Source organism: Gallinula chloropus (assembly GCF_964237585.1).
Source record: "Gallinula chloropus genome assembly, chromosome: 5".
Taxonomy (NCBI): Eukaryota; Metazoa; Chordata; class Aves; order Gruiformes; family Rallidae; genus Gallinula; species Gallinula chloropus.
This window is the reverse complement of record NC_140090.1, coordinates 67,883,745-67,907,834: the sequence shown is the minus strand read 5'-3', so window position 1 is coordinate 67,907,834 and position 24,090 is coordinate 67,883,745. Positions and strand designations below refer to the sequence as shown.

General features: G+C 51.6%; 2 protein-coding genes across 3 annotated transcripts in view; one reads left to right on the top strand and one right to left on the bottom strand.

The window, feature by feature from the left end:
* SUFU (SUFU negative regulator of hedgehog signaling) overlaps positions 1 to 2,610 on the bottom strand; it is a gene marked incomplete at its 5' end in the record, with an annotated part of 89,528 nt that extends 86,918 nt beyond the window's left edge. For both annotated transcript variants that reach the window (XM_084264507.1, XM_084264508.1), the window contains one exon: positions 2,429 to 2,610. In XM_084264507.1, the coding sequence (XP_084120633.1) occupies positions 2,429 to 2,610 (182 nt within the window). The remainder of the gene's footprint in view (positions 1 to 2,428) is intronic.
* Positions 2,611 to 4,797: 2,187 nt separating this feature from the next.
* ACTR1A (actin related protein 1A) lies at positions 4,798 to 24,006 on the top strand. The gene is made up of 11 exons (XM_084264932.1): positions 4,798 to 4,876; positions 12,117 to 12,181; positions 13,040 to 13,115; positions 14,174 to 14,299; positions 15,093 to 15,217; positions 15,543 to 15,759; positions 18,797 to 18,889; positions 19,590 to 19,764; positions 20,630 to 20,691; positions 21,071 to 21,111; positions 21,734 to 24,006. The coding sequence occupies exons 1-11, from the start codon at positions 4,829 to 4,831 to the stop codon at positions 21,834 to 21,836; spliced, it is 1,131 nt and encodes a 376-aa protein (XP_084121058.1). The 5' UTR covers positions 4,798 to 4,828; the 3' UTR covers positions 21,837 to 24,006.
* Positions 24,007 to 24,090: the final 84 nt, after the last annotated feature.

The following is a 24,090-nucleotide window of genomic DNA, read 5'->3' as shown; positions in this document are numbered from 1 at the left end:
CTGCCTATTTCAAAACCTAGCACGAAGGCGACTACAACTGTGCTTTTTCACCAGCCTGGCCTCTACCCATGAAGCTATTTTACTTAGAGATACTCAACTATATGTTAAACATAAAAGTGAACACTAGCATCAACAGAGAGAAACTCCTTCTCAGCACACAGCCTTTATAAATACAGCCAGGAACTTTTCCAAGAAGTCCTGATTGCAATCACAAGCTCTCTCCCAAGATATGCAAATAGCATTTAAAAAAAGACTAGTTCCATGAAATAATCCACGCAGCTAAACCCTTCATTTAATAGGTATGTGGTTCTGCAGATTCTCCAACGTTGTGGAGTAAGGATCTGCTCTGCAAGGCAAAGCATCTAATTTCAGTTCCCTGAACAAAAAAAAAAAAAAAAAAACTACAGAGAAATTGATACATATAATTAAAAGCTGATTAGTGTTACAATATTTCTCCTAAGGCAGGGAACTTCGTTCAGCAATTTCCTCTTCTAATCTAAACCAACTAATACCTGGCAGCCAGGCAGAGGATAGACTAGCAGAGAGCAGGCAGTGGCAGAAGTCATTCTACCAGGCTTCAACAAAACCAACCTCCACATTTTGCCAACTTTGCTGTCAAAAGGAGAGCAGGTACCTGCAGCATACTGTGACCTCACACGTGAATGTCCTGCACAGGACAGCAGTGAGTAGCTCACCTGGTTTCTACAAGTGAAGCTCGTGGTTCTTCCTGTCAGCTGACAAGTGGGAAAAGCTGCTAAGTGGAAAATGCCAGGGTAAACAGGCCTTCACATTAGTTCTTGCATGCACCCATCACTGCCAACAGCGGTTTTTCTAGCATTTCAGTTCCAACTGCAGTGAAGTCCTCATCAACTCCTTAAGCAAACAAGCAGCAAGGTTTCTTCCCAAATAAGGGTCTCTGCCATTCTTTGTCAGAGACCTAAATCTCCCTCCGTCCCACACAAATCTTACATCACTCCAGTCAGTATTATTTTGAGCTGCTGATGGAAAAGAAGTGCTGAATCCCAAAGGTGACTAGAAGCTCATCAAGCCTGAGGAGCTAAGATTATAAAGAGGTGTAAAGCCAGACTGATCAGGCCACTGAAGTACTGCAGTACTGACGCTCATAGATGATTAAGAAATCTTTGTATTTTGAGGTCTCAGATTTGCAACATCTCACATGAGCCCACTGTGTCAACTTAAATACAAAAAACCCCAACCCTAAGCATAAAGGCTACCAGACATATTTCTTGTCAGAACCACATAAACAGCAACACTTCTTTGGAAGACAACAGCAATAGCTTGGCTGTCAGAGCAGAACATGGGGAGAATGTTATTCTACTGTTGCTCAGGACTCAATCAGATAGTGACACACAGGTCAGAGTGAACTGTAAATAAAGAAACTGAGCATTTACTAAACTTTCTCTGAGTGCTGGAGTAGGGATAGGGACTGGCCAATGTCAGGGCCAGCAAACACACTCAGGGGTGACCTGACCACGTTCCTTTGGCCCAGAAGAGGAGGCTGAGCAGCAAAACGATAGTAAAAAAGCAAAAGGAACTCATCTTCACACAGAGCTAGATGCTAGACACTTATCTCGATAGCTAAACATCCAAGTACTTCCTTCATGCCACTCTCCCATATAAACAACTGTTGTTACTGGTGTCAGACACTGTGTCAGCAGAGACAGCAAGCAGCAGATTGGCAGTCTGTGATAACACATGGCTATGCAAGGGCAAGAGAAGCTAGCTCTTCCCTGTGGGTTTTACAGGTACACACACAGTGTTCACCCAGGCTGGAGGCTGGAAGGCAGGCTTGTTCCAGTCAGTGCTATCTGCACTCGAACACCAAGCTCCAGGCCAGAAGACAGTGTCTCTTATGCATGTGGGGAAACACCAGCCAACCCCCCACCTTCTGTGAAAACCTCTTCACCGAGTAACACACACTCCCACTCCCCATGACCTGCTCCAGCCCAGGCCCTCCTCACCAGCCACACCTCACTCCAAGTTACCCCAGAAACCCTAGTATATCCTCCTATCTTCAACACATCCCTTCCCTAGACCCTTCCTCTTATTGCCAGTGCATCCTCCCCAGGAACCTCACCAAATACACCTCCCGAGCACCCAACTACCACCCCCAGCGCCTCCTCTGCCAGGTCACCGCACACCCCCAAACTCTCGCATCCCACCCCTAAGTCAGCACACAATCCCCCAGCCCCTCTCCCTTCAACGCACCCTCTGTGCTCCCGCCAAGACTCCCCCAACCCTTGTACTTCCCCCTGGCTCCACCGCTCCCCTCAAACCCTCTCCAACCCCACACAGGACCCTGCTGCCCCCGCTCCAGCCCCACGCAAGGCCCCCGGCCTCACTGCTCCCTTCCCAGCCCCACGCAAGGCCCTCGGCCCCCTCCAGGCCGCAGCCCCGGCCGCCTCACCAGTACTTGAGGATGGCGGTGACCTGTAGCGGGTTGGGCTGGTCGGGGTAGAGGCGCCGGCACTCGCCGTAGATACCGTGCAGCCCTGGCGGGAAGAGCGACGGGAAGGAGCCGGACCCGGACCCCGAGCCCGAACCCGTCCCGCCCGCGGGGGGACCCCCGCCAGGCCGCACGCCCTCCATGTCCCGGCGGCGGGGACGGCGCGGCGAAGGCGGCTGGCCCCGGCCCGACGCGGCCCGCTCGGCTCCGCGTTGCTCCCGGCCCGGCCCGGCCCAGCCCGGCCCAAGCGGCGCTGCGCGGCGCGGCGCTGCAGGAGGAGAGGGCGGGCCGCGCTGCCCGGGCGACGCTGAGCGACACGAGGCTCCCGCCAATAGCAGCGCGCGGCCCGGGGGGCGGCCGCGCCTCTTCCCGCCCCCTTTCACGCCACGCCGCGAGCGCGCCCTCTAGCGGCGGAGGCGGGGCACGGCGTGGCGGGCAGCCGAGCTGAGGGGAGGGGCGGGGGGGTGGGTTCCGCGGGCGAGGACGGAGTCGTGAGCCGCGCAGGAGCTCACCGGCCCCCCGGGTGGGCCTGAGGGAAGAGAAGGGGTCGCCCGGGGCACCCTCAGGGATCGCCCCGCGGCAGGGACGGGTGAGAGGCCCGGGGTGAGCAGGGGCCCCGCTGGCGGGAGGCCTGGTGGCCTTGGCTCGGCCGGGGCGGGGCTCAGGCCTGCGTCGGGGTTACCTGAAGAAGCCAGGCAGTAAATGGCAGCGATTCAGCAGCTGCTTCTGTCGGACCTCCATCTGCCCGCGCAGCAGGGCCCAGCCCAGAGAGCTGGGTGTGAGGCTGGGCACTCATCTCACCGCTCTTAGCCCGGCGTTTCAGTGGGAACATGGCTACACTCCAATCCCTGGCTACCCAGCAGCCTTATTTCCTTCATTACCGCTCTTACAGCTTTCACTACTGCTATCTGCATGTCTTCTCCAGATCTTGCAGCACCTTTATTCTCCCTGTGCACCTTTTGGTATATCTAGGTGCCTCAGAGGCAGCCGTGAAGCAATGCAAACGGGTGAACGGGCTGACAATCTTCACCTGTGCGCACTGAACATCTGGCACATTCTTAGTTGCAACTACATCTGTGGTCCTGCAAAGCCTTGTATGTATGTGTGAGCCAGTGTGCGTTCAGCCATCCTACACATCTTGGCTAGAGCAGCCTCCTGCTTTTAGTCAGCACAGAGAAGAAACGAGCTCTAGAGTGCTGGGAGGATAGGGTGAGTGTTCCTGCCTATTGCATTTCTCATTTAAATAGCTGCCAGTTCATTTGAAAATCAGTATTCACAGCGTATCTTTTAGGTGATTACACTTAGCCAAGAAGCTGGCAAGCAGACAAACAAATGACTCCATGGAGAAAGAAGAGCAGCGGGTATTCTTGTGAATCACTGCTTCTCACAAGGAACAGTATTTCACTGGCCCTGCTACTGTGATGCTACTACCTGTGACATCCTGATGAACAGGTCAATTGCAGTCAACTGAGATGGTGAACGCAGGAGAGTTGTGTAGACTGCAGTAAATGTAAGAGAGTCGTGTATGAAACGCTGCGTCAACTCAATGTGCACATAACAAGTCTCTCCAGGCGTTTACTGAGGTGATGTAGCACGGGTCCTGAGAGAAGCCTGACCCCTCCTCTCCGTCGTACAACACCCCCCCTTTACCCTAGGGGAGCGGTGACAGTCACTGAAGAGAAACATCAGGCAAGCATCGGTTCAAGCCCACGTACCACGGTAGCGTTGCCATCAGCCACCAGTGACTCCCAACGGTTTGCGGCTGCGCAGCGAACAGAACGCAGCAGGGAACGCATTGTTTAACACCCGCGTGCCTCCTGCGCGCGTTCCTGGTGCCCGCGCTGCCTCCCGGGGTGCCTCGCAGAGCGGCAGCGAGCCCGGCTGCCGGGCAGCACCGGCCAGCGGGATCCCGCCAAGCCACGGGATAGCGCCGCGCTGCCGGCGCTGACAGGGTCCCGCTACGGAACGCGACGCCATCCCTCTTCCTACTAGAAAAATTAGGGGGGGGGGATCCATTCCGCTGGAGAGCACCGACCGGAGCCCGCGGCTCCTTGGCGAAGTGCGCAGTGACAGACCGCCCCCCCCGCTCCCAGCAGACCCCCGTCACGCGGGCCTGACGCCGTGTTTCCGCCCCGTGGGTACTCCCGCGGCGTTTCCATCTTCCGGACTACACGTCCCAGCACGCCCGTCGCCCGACGCGCCTTCCCGCCAGGCGCCGTGCGGGGCCAAGACTACATTTCCCAGCAGGCACCGCCTCCGGAGGAATACATCACCCAGGCGGCTCCGCGCTGCCGTTCTGCGCATGCGCCGCCGAGGGCTGGGCTGTTGCTCCCTGACGGGTGGCTGCGGCGGGTCCTCGCCATGGAGTCCTACGACGTGATAGCGAACCAGCCCGTCGTGATAGACAACGTGAGTGCAGGCGGCCGCGCGTCCCGGGAGCTGGGAGGGGCGGGAAGGGCCCGCGGCCCGCAATCCCTTTGTCATCGGGGACGGCCGCGCCCCGCCCGCTGCTTCACCACCCCCCCCCCCACCCCTTGCCGGCCTGGCCGCCGCCTCGGGCCCTCGTACAGCGCCGTACGCTGCGCCCTCGCAGGCCGCCGCCGGGGCGGGGCGTCGAACCGCGATTGGCTGAGGCGCTCGCCTCTCACCCACCGGAGGGCCGCGGCCCCTCTCTAGTGGGGAGCGGCCGCCGCCGAGGTGCTTGCTGGCTGGGAGGGGCGGGGCGACCCCATTGGCTGGGGTAGCTGTCAGTCATCGGGGGCAGCCCTCTTACCTGTCGAAGCGGGGCTCCTCCCGCCCCACCCTCTCGGGGACCACCTGTGCTCATTGGCCGCTAGAGCTGTCCGTCAGGCGGGGCTGCACCCCCGGCTCTGCGGCCCCGCCTTGCCCTCCTTTGTGCCCGGGGGACAATGGGGCCTGGTGGGCCTGGCCGTGGCCGGACTCCCGGCGTGCTCCGGGAGCTTGGCCGTGGCCGGACTCCCGGCGTGCTCCGGGTCTGTCTGCCCATCTCTGTGCTGGAGATGGGACCCTGCAGCCACCGCCCCACAGAGGCCCCGCACGAGGAGAGTGGCCAGCTCTGTCCAGCGCTTCCACTCTCGGTCACGGCAAGGGAGTGCCAGCACCGGAGGTGCCTGGTCCCGCGCAGAGGCCTGCAGGAGGCACAGCTCCCGAAGGAACTGTTCCTAGCGCGGGTTGCATCAGCTTGAATTTGGCTGGGGTGTGGTGGTGCAGATGGTTGCTTCCCGCTGATAAGGCTTTGCCTGAGCTCAAAGCACATACTCAATCTGTGTGGGTAATAGCTGGGTTTGAGTTGAATGAGAGTGATCGTGAGCCTTGGTGAGATACTTTTGGGTCCAGTTCTGATTGGTGCCATCCGTGCTGGCCTTCCAGGAGAAAGGACCATCTAGGAAGGGGTGGGATGGCAAATCTTGGGGCAGCCTCCTTCAGTGTAGTAAGTCACAAATTCATGGTCCTCCCTTCTGACCTAAACTGCCAGTGATCCAGACTTTGCTGTTTTGAAGGCTCCCTTCTTTATCCATTATCTTAATTTCTGCTGAATCTGTTTGCCATATGACACGTGGACTTACTGGCCTAGTACTTCTCAGCCTATTGCTTTCTCCCCCCTCCAGGTGACAGATTGTAGGTCTTCTCAGATCGAGGCAATTATTCTTCCTACCCCTTCCTAATTATTGATCACAATTTCATCTCTACAGCTTGATCTCTCTGATACACTTTTTGTTTTGTGTCTTTCACACAAAACTGCTGGAATCACAGTAGAGAGATTTAGGTTAGACACTGGAGGAAGATACCTAATGAAAAAGGAGATTAAGCAGTAGAATCAGCTATGTGGTGAAAAACATTTTATCTTCTTTTTTGGAGACATTAAGGAATAAGTTAGATTCATTGATATTAAGAATGACTGGAGTAGCACTGACCCTGCTGTGGTGTTGAGAACTGTTAAAGTTATTTCCAGGCACTCTGGTACTGTGAGGATTAGTTTGTTGTAATGTAGTCAAATAGCAGCCTTTACCTCATTTCATCCCGCCCTTCTGTTATTTAGCCCAACTTTTTGTTATTGCTGCCCATGCTTCAGACCTGAGGAAGGGCTCATGTGGCAGCAGCTGACTCCTCATTTTATCAGCTGGTTTTATGAAAGCTAATTCTTCTTCTTGCCTTTCTGATAAACGAGTTCTCTCCCTTTCCCTCCCCGTACAAGAAGTAGAATGAAGCAGTTGTTGTGACATCTGCTGTTCACGCTGACAGGCTGTCAGCGGAGGAGCCTTGTGGTGACGCTGCATTTTTGGTACTCTGAGTTCAGGCAGGATGGGAAGTGGAGCTGCTCAGGGCAGGTACCGCTGTTCCTGCTGCCTCATTACTGCTCTTCCTCAGATTGCTGCGGGCGGCTTGCCAAGGCTGTGTTATCCCATCTCCTGTGTGTATGGGGGTGGGGAGGAGGTACTGAGCTGGTGAACAAGCTAGAAACATCCCCCCTGCCCCCAGTCCTAGCCCTGCTCTTGTATCTTGGTGTTTTCCAAAGGGACGTTGAGATATATTGCTAAAAACTCTGCAAGGAATTGGCTTTATTTTTTTTTCCTCCTCCCAAACAGTATGCTTGGTTTCATGTTTGCAGCAGGTGGGAGTTTTCTAATGTACTGTGAGAGGTTGGAGCTGTACCTCAGCGCAACCTTAATATTCCTCCTTGCACAATAAGTCATTTTTAAAAGAATTGTTTTCCCATCTTGCTCTCTGACAAAGTTTCTGTGCAATAAATGGTCTGGGAGCCCTGATCAATGTAAGGCACATGTAAAGAAACAGCTTGGTGCAGCCACGGCCTAAGCAAGTGCAAATGCCTTGACCTCTACGGAATTGTCCCTGTTTACATAAAAGAGGATAAAATTTGGCTTTGTCATCAAAGTGGTGGCATTTTAAACAGCCAGGCTGTTAGTGAGGGCCATTGTGCTTTAGTTTGTTCCTGATCTTATGAAATATGTGTCTAATAAAATAGCTTTACAACAACATGAAATATGGAGAGCGCACAAAAAGTGCTGCATGACAGATTGGCTCTTGGTGATTTGCATTTAAATTTGAGTCCTAAATGCATCAAGATGACTGAACCCATAACTGGCTGGCTACAGAGCTCACAGTGGAGCTGTGTTCAGTTACTTCAAGGTACTCACGAGAATTTTCCCTGAGATTATCTTTCTTGACCTTTACAATTGACATGTAGTTTTTCTTTCTTCTTTTACTCATTTGCTCAGATAAAAAAAATCCCAAATAAATAAAGGGGGATGAAAGCCTGGCCAGGCTAGTTACAGATGGAAGGATGCTAATTTAAAATCTTTTAAAGTTTTTATTAAATTGGAGCTTGTAGCAGAAGGGAGGATGCATGGGGATTTTGCTTATTTGAAACAAACCAAGTCTTTAAACCTTTTGAATCTGAGTTATTTCGACCTTTGAAACTTTGCCTTTCATTGTATAGTAATCTCATGCTGCTCTGCAACACGTAGATTTACTCAGTGTACCACCAAAGAAGTAAAATGTTTTCAAGAAAAGTGGACCAGGTCAGAGCACGCTGTCAGGTCTTTGTAGTGCAGAGGATGGCAAACAGCTCCCTGTATTCCCAGGCACTTGGAATCACAACTGCGTGAGGTCTCGTCCTACCTGCACATCCAAACCAGCTATTCGGCTTTGACTCCAGCGAGGAGTTCTGAACCACCACCACATTTGGTTAACTCTGAACTTCAGTATGTAAATCTGGAAATGCATAGCTTGCTGGGAGTCTCACCAGGGCATGCTGGGTAGTTTTTGGCCTGGCTTAAGGAAGTTTCAACCTCTGCATTAAAATAGGAGCATCGCTGTTCTCCTGAAACCACTTTCAGGCAGCAGACTGTGCTGGCAGCAAGATGAACAAGTATCTCAAATAAAATATTCAATAAGTACAATGTGAATGTGCTTACGTTACTGCATTTGATTCAACTTTTCTTGCTGCAAGGCTTGAGAAAGGGCAGTGTTATTTCCCAAGCATAGAGTTGCTTATGAGCTACAGTAAAGAAAATCAAATCACAGAATCACACACAAGGTTGGAAAAGACCTTTAAGATCACTGAGTGCAACCGTTCCTGTCCTATGCCAAACCATAACCCTTAGTACCTGATTTACCTTTTTTTTAAACACATCCAGGGATGGGGACTCAACCCTCTCCCTGGTCAGCCTGTTCCAGGCCCCAACAACTCTCTCGGTGACAAACTTTCTCCTGATTTCTAATCTGAACCTGCCCTGGTGCAGCTTAGTGCCATTTCCCCCTGTCCTATCTCCTGTCACCTGGCTGAAGAGACCATCGCCCACCTCTCTACATAGTTGTAGGTAGTGATAACGTCTCCCCTCAGCCTCCTCTTCTCCAGGCTAAGTGAGTTTGTTTTATTCCTTGCTTTGCTTTGAAGGGAATAGCCAGAAGAGAGTCTGTCTAAAGGGAAGTCCTGCTAACACTTCACATGCCACTTTGTCACACCGGTACCTGTTAGTGGAGACCTTGGTATGCAGCTGGAACCAAGCCTCTCTTGTCCAGAGGGAGTAGCCCTGCCTGGGTTCCGGCTTGGGTGTGCTCCTTGAGCCAGCCTGGCTGCAGGCACTCATCAGGAGACAAGGATTGAGCGATCTATCTTTTATAACTTGCTAGGTCTCTTTTGCAGAGTGTTCCTGATCCTCATCTCTTACAGATCCTCCCTGGCAAGCCTGACTCCGGCAGTTTTAAGGCCGGAGTGCCCCAGCCATGGTGGCAGAGCACACGTGCCCAGTGCAGAGCCTGGTACCCTGGCTGAAACTGCTGAGGAAATGGCTCTGGAATAAGGCACCATACTGTGAACTGGAGAGGCTGGGGCTGCCTCGCATTCCTTTCAACTGAGCCTGCTCTGGCTGGTAACTTCTGGCACCAGAACAGGGCAGGCAGCAGGGATGGCACTATCAGAAACCACTGTGGACAGAGCTTGTCTGGCAGAGCCCTGAGCAGCTTGTTTGGCAGTGATGCTGACCCATGCAGAAGTGGTGGGAAGGGTGTTGCAGTTTTGTGAGGCTGTGCTGCTGAGACGGTTTCTTTGAGCAGCAGTTAGAGTTTTCTGCCAGCCTCAACTATAAACAACGAGCAGTTCAAGGCCAAAGTCGCGGCCCGAGAGATAGTCAAGCGCCTCTGAGAATCACATACAGGAGAAAACCCGGAAGCAGCTGCGTTTTGCCACCAGAGAAGGGAGTGAGAAGATGTAACGATCTGTGCAGACACCAAGGCTAGAGAAGGGTGGGGGAGGAGGAGGCCCAGGTGCTGGAGAGAAAGATGCCCCTGCAGCCTGTGGAGAATCCCATGGGAAAGGCCGAGACCCCACCTGCAGCTCGTGGAGGGGCTCCATGCTGGACGGAGCAGGTGGAGACATAGAGAAGATGCTGTGACCCTACATTGGAACAAGCCACTGCCAGCACTTGCAGCCATGAGGAGAATCAGAGACACAGAGATGAGTGAGAGAGAGATTTGCACCGGAACAGGTTTGCTGGGGGAGGCTGGTGACCCCACAGAGGAATGGGACTGAGAGACATTGTGATTTCTGACTGACCGCTGTAGCAGTGACTCACGCCAGGGCATCTTGTGAATAGATAGAGCCCTGGGGAAAGGATTCATGTTGGAGAGGTTCGTGGAGGACTGTCTCCTGTGGGTAAGACCCCACGGTGCAGCAGGGCGAGGGTGTGGAATGAATGTCCCCCCCTACCCCCCCACCAGGCCAAGAAGGAAACCAACTTGCAAGGGACTGACCGAAGCCCCCATCTCCCAGTCCCTGCCCCCCTGTACTGCGAGCAGGGGGAAGAAAGGAGCAAGATCATGGCTAAAGGGAAGTCTGCTTAGAATGGAGGGGTGGGGGGAAGGTGCTACTGAGAACCCCCTCTTCCCCAGTCCCTGCCCCCCTGTACTGTGAGCCAGGGAAGGGGGGGCGGAAGAAGGGAGCATAATCCTGACTAAAGTCTGCTAAGAAGCAAATGGTGGGGGGGAAAGTGTTTTAAGATCTGGTTGTGCTCTCAACTCCAGTTTCTTCGCTGTTCTTTGTAGTGTAGTGTAATAAAGTAGAGTAGTTTCTCTCTTCTTCACGTTGTATTGAGTCTGTTTTGCTCACGTCGTTGCTGACAGAGTGATCTCTCCCTGTCCTTATTTTAACTCCTGAACCTCTTAGTATATATTTCCTCCCCTGTCCAACTAAGAAGGGGAGTAATAGACTGACTTTGGTGGGTGTCTGGCCTCTAGCCAGGGCTAAACCACGACAAAGGGGAAGGTGGTGGAGAAGCTGCATCGCTACTCTTTTAAAATGCCGTGGGGCAGCCAAAATGTCTGTGTGTCAAGTGGAGCAGTCCTGCTGCAAAGCCCTTGGAAGTGAACAGGCACTTCACAGGTTTCAGTGCAAACTCACATGCTTGGCTCCCCGCATGGGGTAAAGTGGAGCTGCTTCTCTGTCTGCAGAAGAGAGCTTGCTCCCATAGTAGTCTGGGATAGGATTACCAGTGAAACATCTTATCCAAGGAGATCCTATGAAAATCTGCTCGTTAGCAGAACTCAGGTGTTCCTGCAAGCTGCTCGTGGTTTCAAGATGTCATTCCCTTTTGCAGGGAGAGGAAATGGAGGAGGAAAGGAGTCTGCACAGATCTAAGTTGATGATGGGGTTCCCAGGATGCTTTTGGATGATACTGATGGGGATGGGTGCCATGGGGCCAGATGCCCATCACTGACTCCCTGCCAGGGTCTCCCCCCAGCTGACTTTACCCGCTCTGTTTGGTACTTGTATGTTGCAGGCGGCTTTTTGGATTTGCGCCCTTCTGCCATACCTAATCTCTTTTTCCTTGTCCCTTTTAAACAAGCCCTATCCTGTCAGCTGCTCTTCCTGCCTCCAGCCCTTCCCCTTGCAGCCTCACTGGCACCTTTGTTCTTTCCAGAGCCCAGTCTGGGTTTGTTTCCAGTGTCTTTTCTGACCCTATTTCTCCAACCTGCCTTCTTAGCATTATCTAGTTTTATCTACCACCTGATCTTCTTTTCTCTAGCCTCTGCTCTAACCTGTTTCACACAGCCCATTCCTACTCCCTTCTTTGACTTTATCCACGTATACACACGCCCCTTTCCAAATACACTGCTTCTGAGAGGCCTACAGCCTTCATCCCCTCCCTCTTCTAGCAGCGGCTGCTGAATTTGGCAGGTTTGGGTGCCCTTGCTCAGCTTTGTGGCGTGCTCTCCTCCATCCAGAGAGTATTTAAGATGGATACAAAACCGCAGAGCTTAGATTTAGCCTCCTGCACCTCTAGCTATAGCACTGCATAGAAAAATGCTTGCCTGTACAGTGCAGGATTTGGGTGTGTACACGGAGCAGTACCGGGATGCTCCTGGGCGTTTGTGCCGTGTGCCATATGTTGCTGCCAAGGAAGGTGCCAGTTACTCCCCTCTAGTGGCCGAGCTGGCCTGATGGCACCTTCCCATCCCCAGCTGCCTGGAGACTCGCTCCCCGAGGAGAGCTATTCCTAGGGAAAAGGGGACAATCTGGCAGTGCTGATGTACTTTGCTACTCCTTTAAAACATTTGGACAGGCATCTTTGCAGGATCAGCTGACGTATTTTTTCTGTTGCTCCCACAGGGCTCGGGTGTGATTAAAGCAGGTTTTGCAGGCGATCAAATACCGAAATACTGCTTTCCCAACTAGTAAGTATTCTGCTGGGCTTGGTAAGTTCATAGGACTGTGTACCAATTCTTGGATACACAGGGGGGAAGAACTGGATAAATGAGTTACTGTTTTTCTGCCTGCTGCACAGCAGCATCAGGATCTTTGCTGATTTTCTGGGGAGGGGATGGGATGACACCATAAAAGATGACTTATTTTGTCAGGCTCAAGAGCCAACCAAAGCTGTAGGATCCTTTAATCTTCAGACATGAGGAAAAGGACCGGGAAAAAGACAAAGTGAGACCAAGAGGTGTGAAGATGTCTATATTTCTTTGGGGTGTGGTCTGATGTCTTGATTCCTACCAGACTTCCTTGGAAGTTTTCTGAGAATTTTACTGAAGGGAGGACTGCTGGATCAGGAACTCCAAACACTCACTGGCTTTTACGTAAAATAGGGTGGGCTTTTACTGAGTGTATGTGTGTTCTGAGCAATGTGTTCTGTATGGTGAGGTGTATGAGGCTATAAATGCCTAACCTGAGAAGCCTGCCCAGGGTCAGGCAATACATGTGGATCTGTCAGCCCAGACCACTGCTCAGTCTGGCCACGTTTGCTCCAGGCACTGTTAGAACAAATAAGTCATGAATCATCAGAGAAAATGTGGCCAGACTCAACTGGCTTATGTCCTGTCAATTCAGAACTGTCTGCAGTCTGTTCCCTTTGCTTCTGATTCTGAGGTTAGCTCAGAGCAAACCTGGGTCTGTCTGCACCTGGTAGTGCCTCCAGACTTGCCCATTGCTTTAGAAATTACTGGTTAGGACAGAGAGGAACACGAAATAGTTAATCCTTGGGTGCATCTGAGCTCTCTCTAGAAATATTTATATCCTTGTCTCTGTTCTAGTGTGGGCAGACCAAAGCACGTTCGTGTTATGGCTGGTGCTTTAGAAGGGGACATTTTCATTGGTCCAAAGGCAGAGGTAAGAAACCCTGTATACTGCACTTCTCCTCTCTCCATGTGCTGCTGTAAGGAGGGGCTGTAGCAGCTGTGCCTGAGGGCTGTGGGTCCTTGGTATCGGCACACAGATGTGAAAAGCAGTACAGATTGACATCTGCGTGTCCAAGGTGGACAAGGAAGTTTCATTAAATCCTCGTGCCAGCCTGCTGACTGGCAGAAAGACCTCTTTCCCAAGTCATTCTATAGCTCTCCTTTTTTTTTTTTTTTCTGGGCTCCTTTTAGGTCTGTATGGTTACATCCCCATCTTTTTCACTGGGAACTTTTGAAATGGACCCTGCTTTGTTGCCTTTTATCTCCTTGGTGTGGTCAAGAAGTCTGCTTTCCACAGTCCTGCTTTTGTCAGCATGTAGTTTGTATGGCCTCACATTTCTCATGAGCGCTCCAAGCTACATTCCCCAGTACCACACTGTTGGGTCTTATATCATGACTGAGCTGGTGGAAGAAACATACCATGTGATAGGTGTCTGTATGTTGGCTTCAAAAGTATTAGGATGGAATGTGCTCTGCAAATTCCAGGCTTACTACCTGATGTAAAAGGCCTGTTTAATCTCATGAGTACAGCTCTGGGGGAGATGTGTGTGATTGCTGTTCGGTTTTTGCCCTTGTCCTAGTTTCAGCAGGGAGAGAGTTAATTTTCTTCCTAGCAGCTGTTATAGTGCTGCATTTTGGGTTTAGTGTGAAGGTAACATTGATAACACACTCAGGTTTTAGTTGTCACTAAGCAACAATTAAGTCAAGGACTCTTCAGCTTCCCAGACCCTGCCAGCGAGGGGGCATGAGCCTCCTGCAGGAAGTGTGCAAGAAGCTGGGAGGGGACACAGCCACAACAGCTGACCCAAACTGAGAAAGGGATATTCCATACCCTATGACATCATGCTTAGAATATAAACTGGGGGCAGTTGGTCAGGGAGAGGTGGCTGCTACTCAGGGACTGGCTGGGCATTTGTCAGTGGGGTGGGTGGTGACCAGTTGTAATGTGATTGTTTGAGCCTCTGACTGTTGTCCCTTCTGTTTGCTCAGGAGCACAGAGGTCTCCTCTCGATCCGATACCCGATGGAGCATGGCATAGTGAAGGATTGGAACGACATGGAGCGCATTTGGCAGTATGTGTATTCAAAAGACCAGCTTCAGACATTTTCAGAGGAGGTGAGATACCTCACTAGCTAATGGCACAGGAGTCACTCTGTGTGTATAACTGCAGGAGTCTTGGAACTCCAAGGAAGATTTGAAACTTTTCCTTTGCTTGTCTTTCTGATTGCATCTGTTGATAATTTGGCTCTTTGACCTCTCAGGAGATGCTGCACAAGAACTGCCCAAGCAGAATTCCTCCCCAGATCTCTTCTGGCCTGAGTGAAAATCTTAACTTTCAGCATTTGTTATTCACTCTCACCAGTGAGTCTGCTCTAGGCCCAGTGCTTCTCTGACTTTTCCTGTTCTGCCTGCACATCAGGCGTATCCACTCAGCAGTGACAGGATTTGAAGTGAGGAAGGAGAAAACCACAACTCTGTGGTCTGGAAGGAGCTGACCAAAAAGTTATTAAAGTCTGAGAGCATTAGGCTGTATAAGTGGAGTAGGAATATTTCTGCTGGCTTGTGCTAAGACCAGATGCCTTTAGCCAAAAAACACAGACCTTAAGGAAGGGTGATCTGGCTGACTTCTGGCACTGAGAGTCATCTTGTTCATCCTTCATAGGGCAGGGTTGCTTACAGAGTAGATTTCCTAATACTTCTTCATAACTAGACCCAGAATGCTGCTGGTCTTCTAACTTAACAGAGGATATTCACAGTGTATGGCAGCTCAGTAGCTGAAATGATTCCCTTCTATCTGTCCTCTTGCACCAAGCAGTTCCTAAACTGAATACATAAGCAGAAATTTTCAGGCACACACATCTAGCTGCCCCCTGGTTATTGCAGCACGACTCCTTCTTTTCTTTACCAGCATCCTGTGCTGCTGACAGAAGCACCCCTAAACCCACGCAAGAACAGAGAGCGTGCCGCTGAGGTGTTTTTTGAGACCTTCAATGTGCCAGCACTATTCATCTCCATGCAAGCCGTGCTTAGCCTGTAAGTGTCGCTCGTCTTTGGTTGGCGCTTGTGAAATGTTGCTGTGAAATGTCTTTTTTCACAAGCAGAACCCTGTGGCAGACCTGCTGATGTCTGACTATGCCCCTTTTCAAGCAAGAACTGAAACACAATTTTAATTTCAAGTTTAATTTAATAAAGACTTTACAGGAATTTACTGAACTATGATGAGAACTAGATTTTGGGTGGGGTTTATTTAGCTCCTGTTCACGTGGAATCTCTGCTCCCTGAGCTGAGTCTGGCTTGCTGCATGCGTGGGGTCACTTGGAGTTGTCTGCTCTGACTTGATTCTTTGCCCTGTTGCTAGCTACGCGACCGGGAGGACTACAGGAGTGGTGCTGGACTCCGGGGACGGCGTTACCCACGCGGTTCCCATCTACGAAGGCTTTGCCATGCCTCACTCCATCATGCGGATCGACATCGCTGGCCGCGACGTCTCACGCTTCCTGCGGCTCTACCTCCGGAAGGAAGGCTATGACTTCCACACAACCTCCGAGTTTGAGATTGTCAAGACCATCAAGGAGGTGATGTGCTGTGTGTCTTGTCTTGGTGTTTCTCCAGGAAGGGGTTTCTGCCCAAGGGAATTCGTGACTTGTAAAATCTAGTGGGAAGTACCAGCCTACCTAGCTCCTCACCTCATTCCTTTATCTACCCAGTGGAGCATCTCATATGAGGAAAGCCTGAGAGAGCTGGGACTGAGCTGTGAGAAGAGAAAGTTGGGGAGGATCTCATCAATGTATGTAAATGTTTGAAGGGAGGGTGCAAAGCTCATGTCAGTGATGTCTAGTGACAGGGTAAGATGCACAAACGGAAGCAGAGGAGGTTCTGTCTGAACATAAATTTGTTTTCTGTGAGGGTGACCAAGTACTGGCACAGTTTATCCAGAGAGTTGTGGAGCCTTCATCCTTGGTGATACTCAGAAGCCATGTGGACATGGTCCTGGGCAACCTGCTATAGGTGACCTACTTGAACAAGCAGAGTGGACAGAGGTCCACTGGAACCTCAGCTGTCCTGGGAGACTTAGAGCGAAGGTCACAGTGAGTCCCTGTTGCAGGGCTATGAACCTGGAGAAGGCGACAGGCTGGTGGTTTTGCGTTTACCTGTGCTGCAGTCTCTCAGAGTCTGATGGTACCTTTTGCTGGTGCTTGTTTCCTCTCAGGGTAAGGCTCTGTGAAATCCATGGCAGGTAGGGATCGATGTTGGAAGTTGCTTCCCCTGCTCTGTGAAAGACTTTACTCACAGTTTACAAAAGGTTGCCCTCTCTGCCTACTGACCTCAGAGCTGTGCAGCAGTTACCTTGGCTTCTGTTGTGTGCCCAGAGAGGAGGACAGAGCGGGGACAGTGAATAGTAGCCCGGAGCCAGTGACTGCTCACAGCAGCTTTGCACCATCGCTGTGCTCACACAGATGGGTCCCTCTCTGATTTCAGCAAGGCTGTGTGTGACTCGTGGCTGCCTGCACACCCATGCCCTCAGTACATGGGGTCAGTCTCCAGACCGGTACCAGGTGTGATTGCTGTGTGCTGATGCCTGCCAGCCCCTGCTGTGCTGTGCTGAGAGCCCCCACCACAACCTAGGATCGCCACAGCTAATTCAGGGCTGAGGCAGCAGCCTGTGCCGGGGCTTGAGAGCGGTAATGAGTTAATTCTCAAGCCTGATGGCAAAGGGACACAGTGAAAATAGTTTGCTTGTTCTGGCATGGCTGTGGTTCAGTGTGGCTGTGCTGAGGGAGCAGTGCTTGTGCTTTGTGTCATGGTACAGCTGGGTAGCTTTTGCTTGTTGCCAGAGCAGGAGACTTCATAGGGTTGTAGGTTTTAACCCAGTAGCTGCTCTCTGCTCTGCAAGTGTTGATTGTTGAATGAGAGGAAAAAAACTGACTTGTGTAGACACTGCAGCAGTTGTGGACCAGAAGATGTGGTGATCAGAGGTTTGCTGGAGAACTTTTTGTTTCAGAAGCAGCCTGATTTGTACAGCATAGGCTGTATTGCAGATCCAGTGCCCCTACAGGACAAAGCAAAAGCTTGTCCTCCAGAAATACACTTGTACTTTTCATAAATGGCCAGGCTCCCTTTGCACACTGATGGTGAACCTATTAAAAACCACAGTGCTGCCTGCTAAGTGCAAAGTTTTGCACCAGTGCAATCTTTTCTCTGGACTATACACTTGAGAAGCAAAGAGCAGGGGAAAGTGAGCGTGGTCCTGCTTTGCATGCTGACTAACCTCGCCAGTGAGGCTGCTGAAGGAGAGAGGAAACAACCTGATCCTCGCTTTCCAACCTACACCTTTTGCTTTGCTTTAGGGCTGATTTGAGCTGGAGAAAGTGTTGCATGTTTCTAAGATATACATGCCTGGAACCTGCAATCAGATTTCTGCTGATGCTGGTGCCCTGTGTGACTTGCTTTGCAAATCTGAGGGGCTGAGTGTTGCTGCCTGTGTTTGCAGCTTGCTTGCCTTGGGAGAAGTTTGGGTGTGCAGCTTGAATGCACTGGGGCAAGCACAAAGCTGAGATCCTGGGCATGGGAGTTCCTCAGTCCCAAAAGCTGCTTGTGATCTGTTGGAGTCTGTCTGACATAGAGAGTTGGTCAGTTTTTACGTTGGTGGGGGTTTTTTTCCTAAAGGCAGAAAAAATTAGGAAAGAAGTTTGGGAATGTTGAAAAGTCTACCAGAGAATTTGCCTTGAAAGGGGAACCCTTATGCTTACTTCAGGGCAGACATCATTCTCTGTTTCCTGGTTTGCTGGGGGGTCAGGCACTGCAGCAGGTTGCCAAGAGAGGTTTGTAGGTTCTCTGTCTCTGGAGATACTCCAGACGTGCCTGGAGGGGGTTTTGGGCAGCTTGGTCTAGCAGACCCTACCTCACCAAGGGGGTTGTTCTGGGTGATCTCAGGAGGTCTCTTCCAACCTACATGTTTCACTGATTTCTGCTTAGACTTTTTTAACCCTTAAATGAGAACCATTTGGAATAGCAAAGCTTACTGTGGAGTAGAAATTATAGGGTGCTGGAGCAGTTTGAGAAGTCATTCTTTTAACTCAAAATGGGTGGGCAGTGGGAAGTGAGCAGCTTAGATCACATGAAGTTTTTGCTGCTAGGTGTTACTGAGTTTACCCTCTTGAAATGCAATAATGGACTTTGTTCATGCTCCTTATCTCTTGCAAAAAGTTACCTGAGCCCACCTTTGTACAAGGTCAGTGTCGCTCAGGGTGTTTCAGGTCCATATTTCACTTTGCCCTGCGGTAGGTTGGAAGCGCTCCCAGGGTAGTTACCCCATCTGTGCTAGAGGGAGGTCACTTGTAAGCAATAAGAGCTGGAACCAAGAGGTGAGCAGCAGCTAGAAGGGGTGTGAGCATCCTTGATGTCTCTAATAATCATCACATGGAGCTGTGGTGTGAATAGGCATTTTACCTGATGTGAAGCCAAAAAGGCTTTTCCCCAGCACAAAATATTGTTGAAATTTGTCTCCCCAAAGAGACACATGGCTTTTGATTGTTAGTACAGAAAGTGTTTTATGAGAGGTGTTTGGGTTTATCCTTCTCATCTCCCTCTCCCTTTCTGTTTCCTCTGCAGCGTGCCTGCTACCTGTCAATAAACCCCCAGAAGGATGAGACTCTGGAGACGGAGAAGGCTCAGTACTACCTGCCAGATGGAAGCACTATCGAGGTTTGTGAGGGTTCCTAGTGTTTCCTGAACTCTTGGAGGGTTCCTAGTGGTGTTTCCCAAATAGCCTTCTGCCTAGTGATGGGAAGTTTTACGCTGTGCTAGTTGGGAGGGGATAATATTAAAAACCAGAATTCATCCCAGGCTGTTGTCTGGGCACTAGAATTTTTAGGGAATGAAACCTTACAACTTCTCCTGGAAGTCCTGGGTAAGGATGCAGCATGACCATGGGGGGACTCTGAGCTGTTTGAGTGCAGGCTCTGATTTGGCAAGTCTTTACACAGATCAGGTACAGGCAGTAATGAGCTCACTGTGAATTCCGCAGCGGGTTTGGATGTGGCTTTTTCCCTGCCTAGAGGTGCACTAACAGTTGCTTTGAAGAGCGAGTTAGGAATACTCCTCCAACGACTGGGCTCTCTACAGAACGGTAATACAGGTCTGGGTGGATCTGCTCCCCTTCCTGCCAGTGACTGGCTCTGTGGGGCTGAGTGAGTTTCTTCACCTTTCATTTGCAAAATGGAAACAGCACCTTTTCTAGGAGCAGTAGGGCGAGCTGGCGTTCACCTGGGAGCTAGTGACACAGCATGAACACCCAGGAAGCTTGATGACTCTGAAGTTTCACCAAAGACACGTCCGAGCTGCAGAGGGTGACCAGAGCCACCCTGTGCCTGCTGACCCTCTGTGCTAACTTCTCCCCTTGCAGATTGGCTCTGCCCGCTTTCGGGCCCCGGAGCTCCTGTTCCGGCCAGACCTGATCGGGGAGGAATGTGAGGGGCTCCACGAGGTGCTCGTTTTTGCCATTCAGAAATCAGACATGGACCTGAGGCGAACACTGTTCTCCAACATCGTGCTATCTGGAGGCTCCACGCTTTTCAAAGGTTCCTGCCTTTCCTCTTTCAGTGGGCTGGGACATACCTGACCTCTTGCTTTCTTCTCCTGTGGGACGGGGAAGATAACCTAGATCACCCAACTTGTTCTGTGGGATGGGAGCTGTGGGAGCTCCGCTCTCTCAGTGGGGGTTATTGTCTAATTTTCTGAATCCTCATCACACCCTTCTGGGTATGCAAGACACCTCTGCCCTTGTATGTCGCTTCCTGGGCTGGAAGGGCTTTTATTGGTTTCCTCCTACTGCTCTACCTGTGTCAGGACTGAATAGGTGTGCTCATTCTGCTGCTGTAGCTCAGGATATTTGAGATGAGTTACTTAAAAGGCCCTTGCATCTCATAAGGTTGCTTTGGCTCTCTGGCATGTCAGAGAGCTCAACAGTACTGCATGAAGTGCCAGCTACGTGTGGGCAGAAAGCTTCCTACCTGTCCCCTCAGGTAGGGCTCAGCTGGCCCCCATCAACTTAGGTATCTTCTGCCAGAACCCATCAGCCTGGTATCTATAGGGGGACGTACCCTGTTTGATGGGGTCCTGGTCTTCCTGTTCAAACCCTGCTTCCCCCTACGAATGGGCTGGACACAGGGAAGGAGAGAACCGTCCCCACTCTGGCACTCGCTAACGATCTTGTTTGCTTATGTCAGGTTGCTGTTGAGGGGTAGAGCCCGTGTGTGAGGTCTGCCTGAGGGAGACCAAATCCTGTTCTCCCACTGGCTGAATTCTCTGCCCCTGCAGACTGGTCCCTCTGAGACCCAGAGTGGGAGATGTGAATAGGCTGCAGGGGACATGTCCGTGGTGTTAATAGGTGGAACTGGAGACTTTGCTGAGGGGCTCAGGCTACACGTTTTGTGTCTTGCACAGGTTTTGGTGACCGGCTGCTGAGTGAAGTGAAGAAACTAGCTCCGAAGGACGTCAAAATAAGGGTAGGAGCAGCCTCGTTTGTGTTTGTTGTTCGCTGTGTGTGGTGTTCTGGGGCCTCTAAAGAGCCACGCGGGGAGTGAGGTGCCATTTCCTTCAGCCTGGAAACGGCTTTGCTCAGACAGCCCAGCAGTATTTGCTGTTGTGATGAAAACCTGTTTGGTTTCATCACAGGGAAGGTGGCTCCTCTGACAACATGACCCCTGTCCAGGATCCTGTGGCTGTTTTCGGGGGGTACACAGGATGACACATGTTGCCTGGTTTCTCTAGTGGGAGAGATTGTACCTGCGTTTGTTGGCTGCCAGCTGTAGTGGAAGGGGGGCAGGATGCCACGGGGAGCAGACTGGAGCTCAGGATGGTGCTGACTGATTCTCTTTCTCCCAGATATCGGCTCCTCAGGAGAGATTGTATTCCACGTGGATTGGGTACGTACTGCGCAGTGACACGCCTGGCTGCGGGCTGGGGAGGCGCAGCCTGCTGGCACTCACACTGCCGGCCCTTCGGTGCCGTGGTTAGGGGGGTTTCACTGATGAGTTGCACGATGCTCGGTGTGGTTACCAAGCCCAACCCCACTGCCAGCCCCTCGGCCTCTTCTGTCCTGCAGGCTCCTGCGGGACCTGCTCAGCTTCCCTTGTCTTGCCAGTGTTCACACCCAGGTGAAGGCAGAACAAGCTCCTAGGTGGTACATTTCTCAGGGCAGAGGCTTTAGGTACATTCTCCCTTTTGCTTGTGTCCCTGCTGCAGACTGAGAGAACTAAAGTCTGCTGCCTAATCCTGGGAAGTGAGAGTAGATCCTGTGTGATGGGAGCTGGTGCTTGGAGCAGCCTCTGTGAGGGGGTGGCTGGCACCAAGCTCGGCAGTGCCAGCATGTTGGAGGCTAATGGGAGGACGTGACTGTCCGGAGAGCATTTCCATTGTAGGTAACGGAGCCTCAGCACCTTTCTGACACCAGGAGGTGTTGTACAGTAGAAACAGCTCATCTCTGCAGGGATATGATAGTGCCCACAGTGTTTTCCTGTAGCCCGTAACGTGCCTGTCTCTCCCCAGGGGCTCCATCCTGGCCTCACTGGACACCTTTAAGAAAATGTGGGTTTCGAAAAAGGAATATGAAGAAGATGGAGCTCGTGCCATCCAGCGAAAAAGCTTCTAGCCCTGGGACCTGTCCTCAGTCTCCTCCGAAGACTCACTTCAGTTCTAAACTCGCTTTTCTGAGTCCGAGTGTCTGAGAGCTGCCTGTGTGTGTGTGTGTGCGCCAGCATGCCCCGTTGTCACTGAGCAAAGACGACAGCAGCAGGAAGGTTGTATTAGTACTAACTCTTTATTTTTTTCTTTGATTTTTGTTGCAGGGTTGTTTTTTTCTTTTTTTCTTTATTTTATTTTTTTTTTTTTACGGAAAGGAGGAAACACCAATCTGAATTTCTCCAGAATGGCCCATTCCTTTTTTTCAGTTCAGTCCCTTAATTTCTGTATCACCATCACATTTGTCACTGTTAAAGCAAGCAAGCAAAAACAAAGGGAACAGCTTACGGAAACCACCTAGCCGGCCGGGAGGGAGCCAACCACTGCAGACCGCTCACGCAGGCTTTAGTCAGCCCGACTGCGGTGCCTGGATTGTCTGGAAACACAGAGGCCCCATAGCTACTTTCTTCTTCAGCCAGTGTCTTCACCATCAGTAGGTTTTTGAAGTTGTTTTTAATAGATTTTTTTATTAAGAGGAAGCACATTCCCAACAGTTCAACCCGTTTGCCCCCACTGTTTTTGGTGCGCGAGTGTGTGTATGCGTGCGTAACTTCTTAGCCTGATGTGTGGGTCTGCACTGCAGCTGGAGAAGTTGGTGATAGGACTTAGTTTGTATTGCATGGAGTAGAACAAAGCAAATCTAATCAGCTTCATTGTACTAGACGGTTATTCTCTCGTACCTTGTTTTAAATCCCTTTTCTCTGGAAGCAAGCGCACCAGAGTGGGGGGTGAAGGCACTTGTGTGTTGCCCCTCAACCTGCCAAGATTTACAGTGCTGAGTTCTCATGTTCTTTCTCTGTAAGAGTCGAGGCTGTTTCCCTCCTTCCTGCCACGCCAGGGCAAAGGGAGCATGTATTTACAGCCAGGCATAACTCTCGTGTACTTTATCCATTCTGGGGCAAAATAATAATTGGAAAGGTGCATTGTAACATAAGAATTGTTTAATTTATTGAAATGTCTGAGGGTATCTCAAATACTGACCACAGCACCTGGGCATTACGCTTTGGGTCTTCTTTGAACACCTGTTACCCAGCTGTCCCGTGTTCCATGTTAACACTGGCCACAGCGCACGCGCTTAGCGGAGCGGCCCTGCGACACCACCCGGTCACCGCTCTGCAGCGGGTCCCGCTGCTCCTGGGAATACACTAGACGAGAGGACGAGAAACTACCCGGCCCCCGGCGCGAGCGGCAGGCTGGTGAGCAGGACGCTGTCGCGAGGGCCGGGCTCTGCTGCACTGCGCATGCCTTTCTGCTCACCCCGTGCCTGCTTTGCTTCCACTGCTGCTGCAGCACGGGGCAGGCCCACAGCCCCACTGGCATGAGGTTGTGCCACTGTCGCTCCTGGAGGCTTTTCTTACATGTTACTTGGTGCTTTGCTTTTTTTCTTGCTTCCCCCCACCCCGCGTCAGTTCTCTGCAGTCCCTGGCAGCAGCAGTGGAGCTAGAGCTGCGCATGGCCATTCCTCTCCTGCTCCTTCCTGTTGGGTGCTACATGTCAGCTCCAGGCTGCCCTGAGCACAGAGCCAGCCTGCTGCCACCATGGGGCTCGAGTTGGTGCCTTGCCCTGGCTGCTGTGACTGTAAGCAGCAGTGTCACACCCTCACAGGAACCACATTCCTGGGCCTCACTTCGGAGAGGCTGGAGGCAGGGACGGGGGTGGGCTGTTGCCAGCTGAGACCAAGCTGCTTGTTCCCCACACGCTGCAGAGCGGACTGGGGTGGGTTTTTTTAAGTGAGAAGCTGTTAGGTAGAGAGACCTATCAATGCTTAGCCTTGTTCTGCTGGAAAAGAAGTCACTTACGTACCTGGCTCGCTGCAGCATCCGGAGGGACAGAAGCCAACCCCCTGGTTCAGATTCCACATGCTCCAGGCAGTGCCCGTCCATGAGCTCTTCTCCCCTCCCAGCCCGGCCACTGGCCTTGCAGAAGCAGCAGTGCTCTGCTTGTAACCTGCAGGGACCAGGCTGACGGGCACCATCTCCCATTTAGCATTTATTTGCGCTGCCTGACTGTTCCCTGCACACTGTCCAAACCATGTTGCCTGGTGGTGCCCAGCATACTTAAATAAAGTAATTAATATACAACCCTCGTGCCTCCCGGCCTCATCTTCCCCCCTGTGCCTTTCTGAGGAGGTGACTTTCGGTCTCTTGCCTGGGCAGAACTGTTGC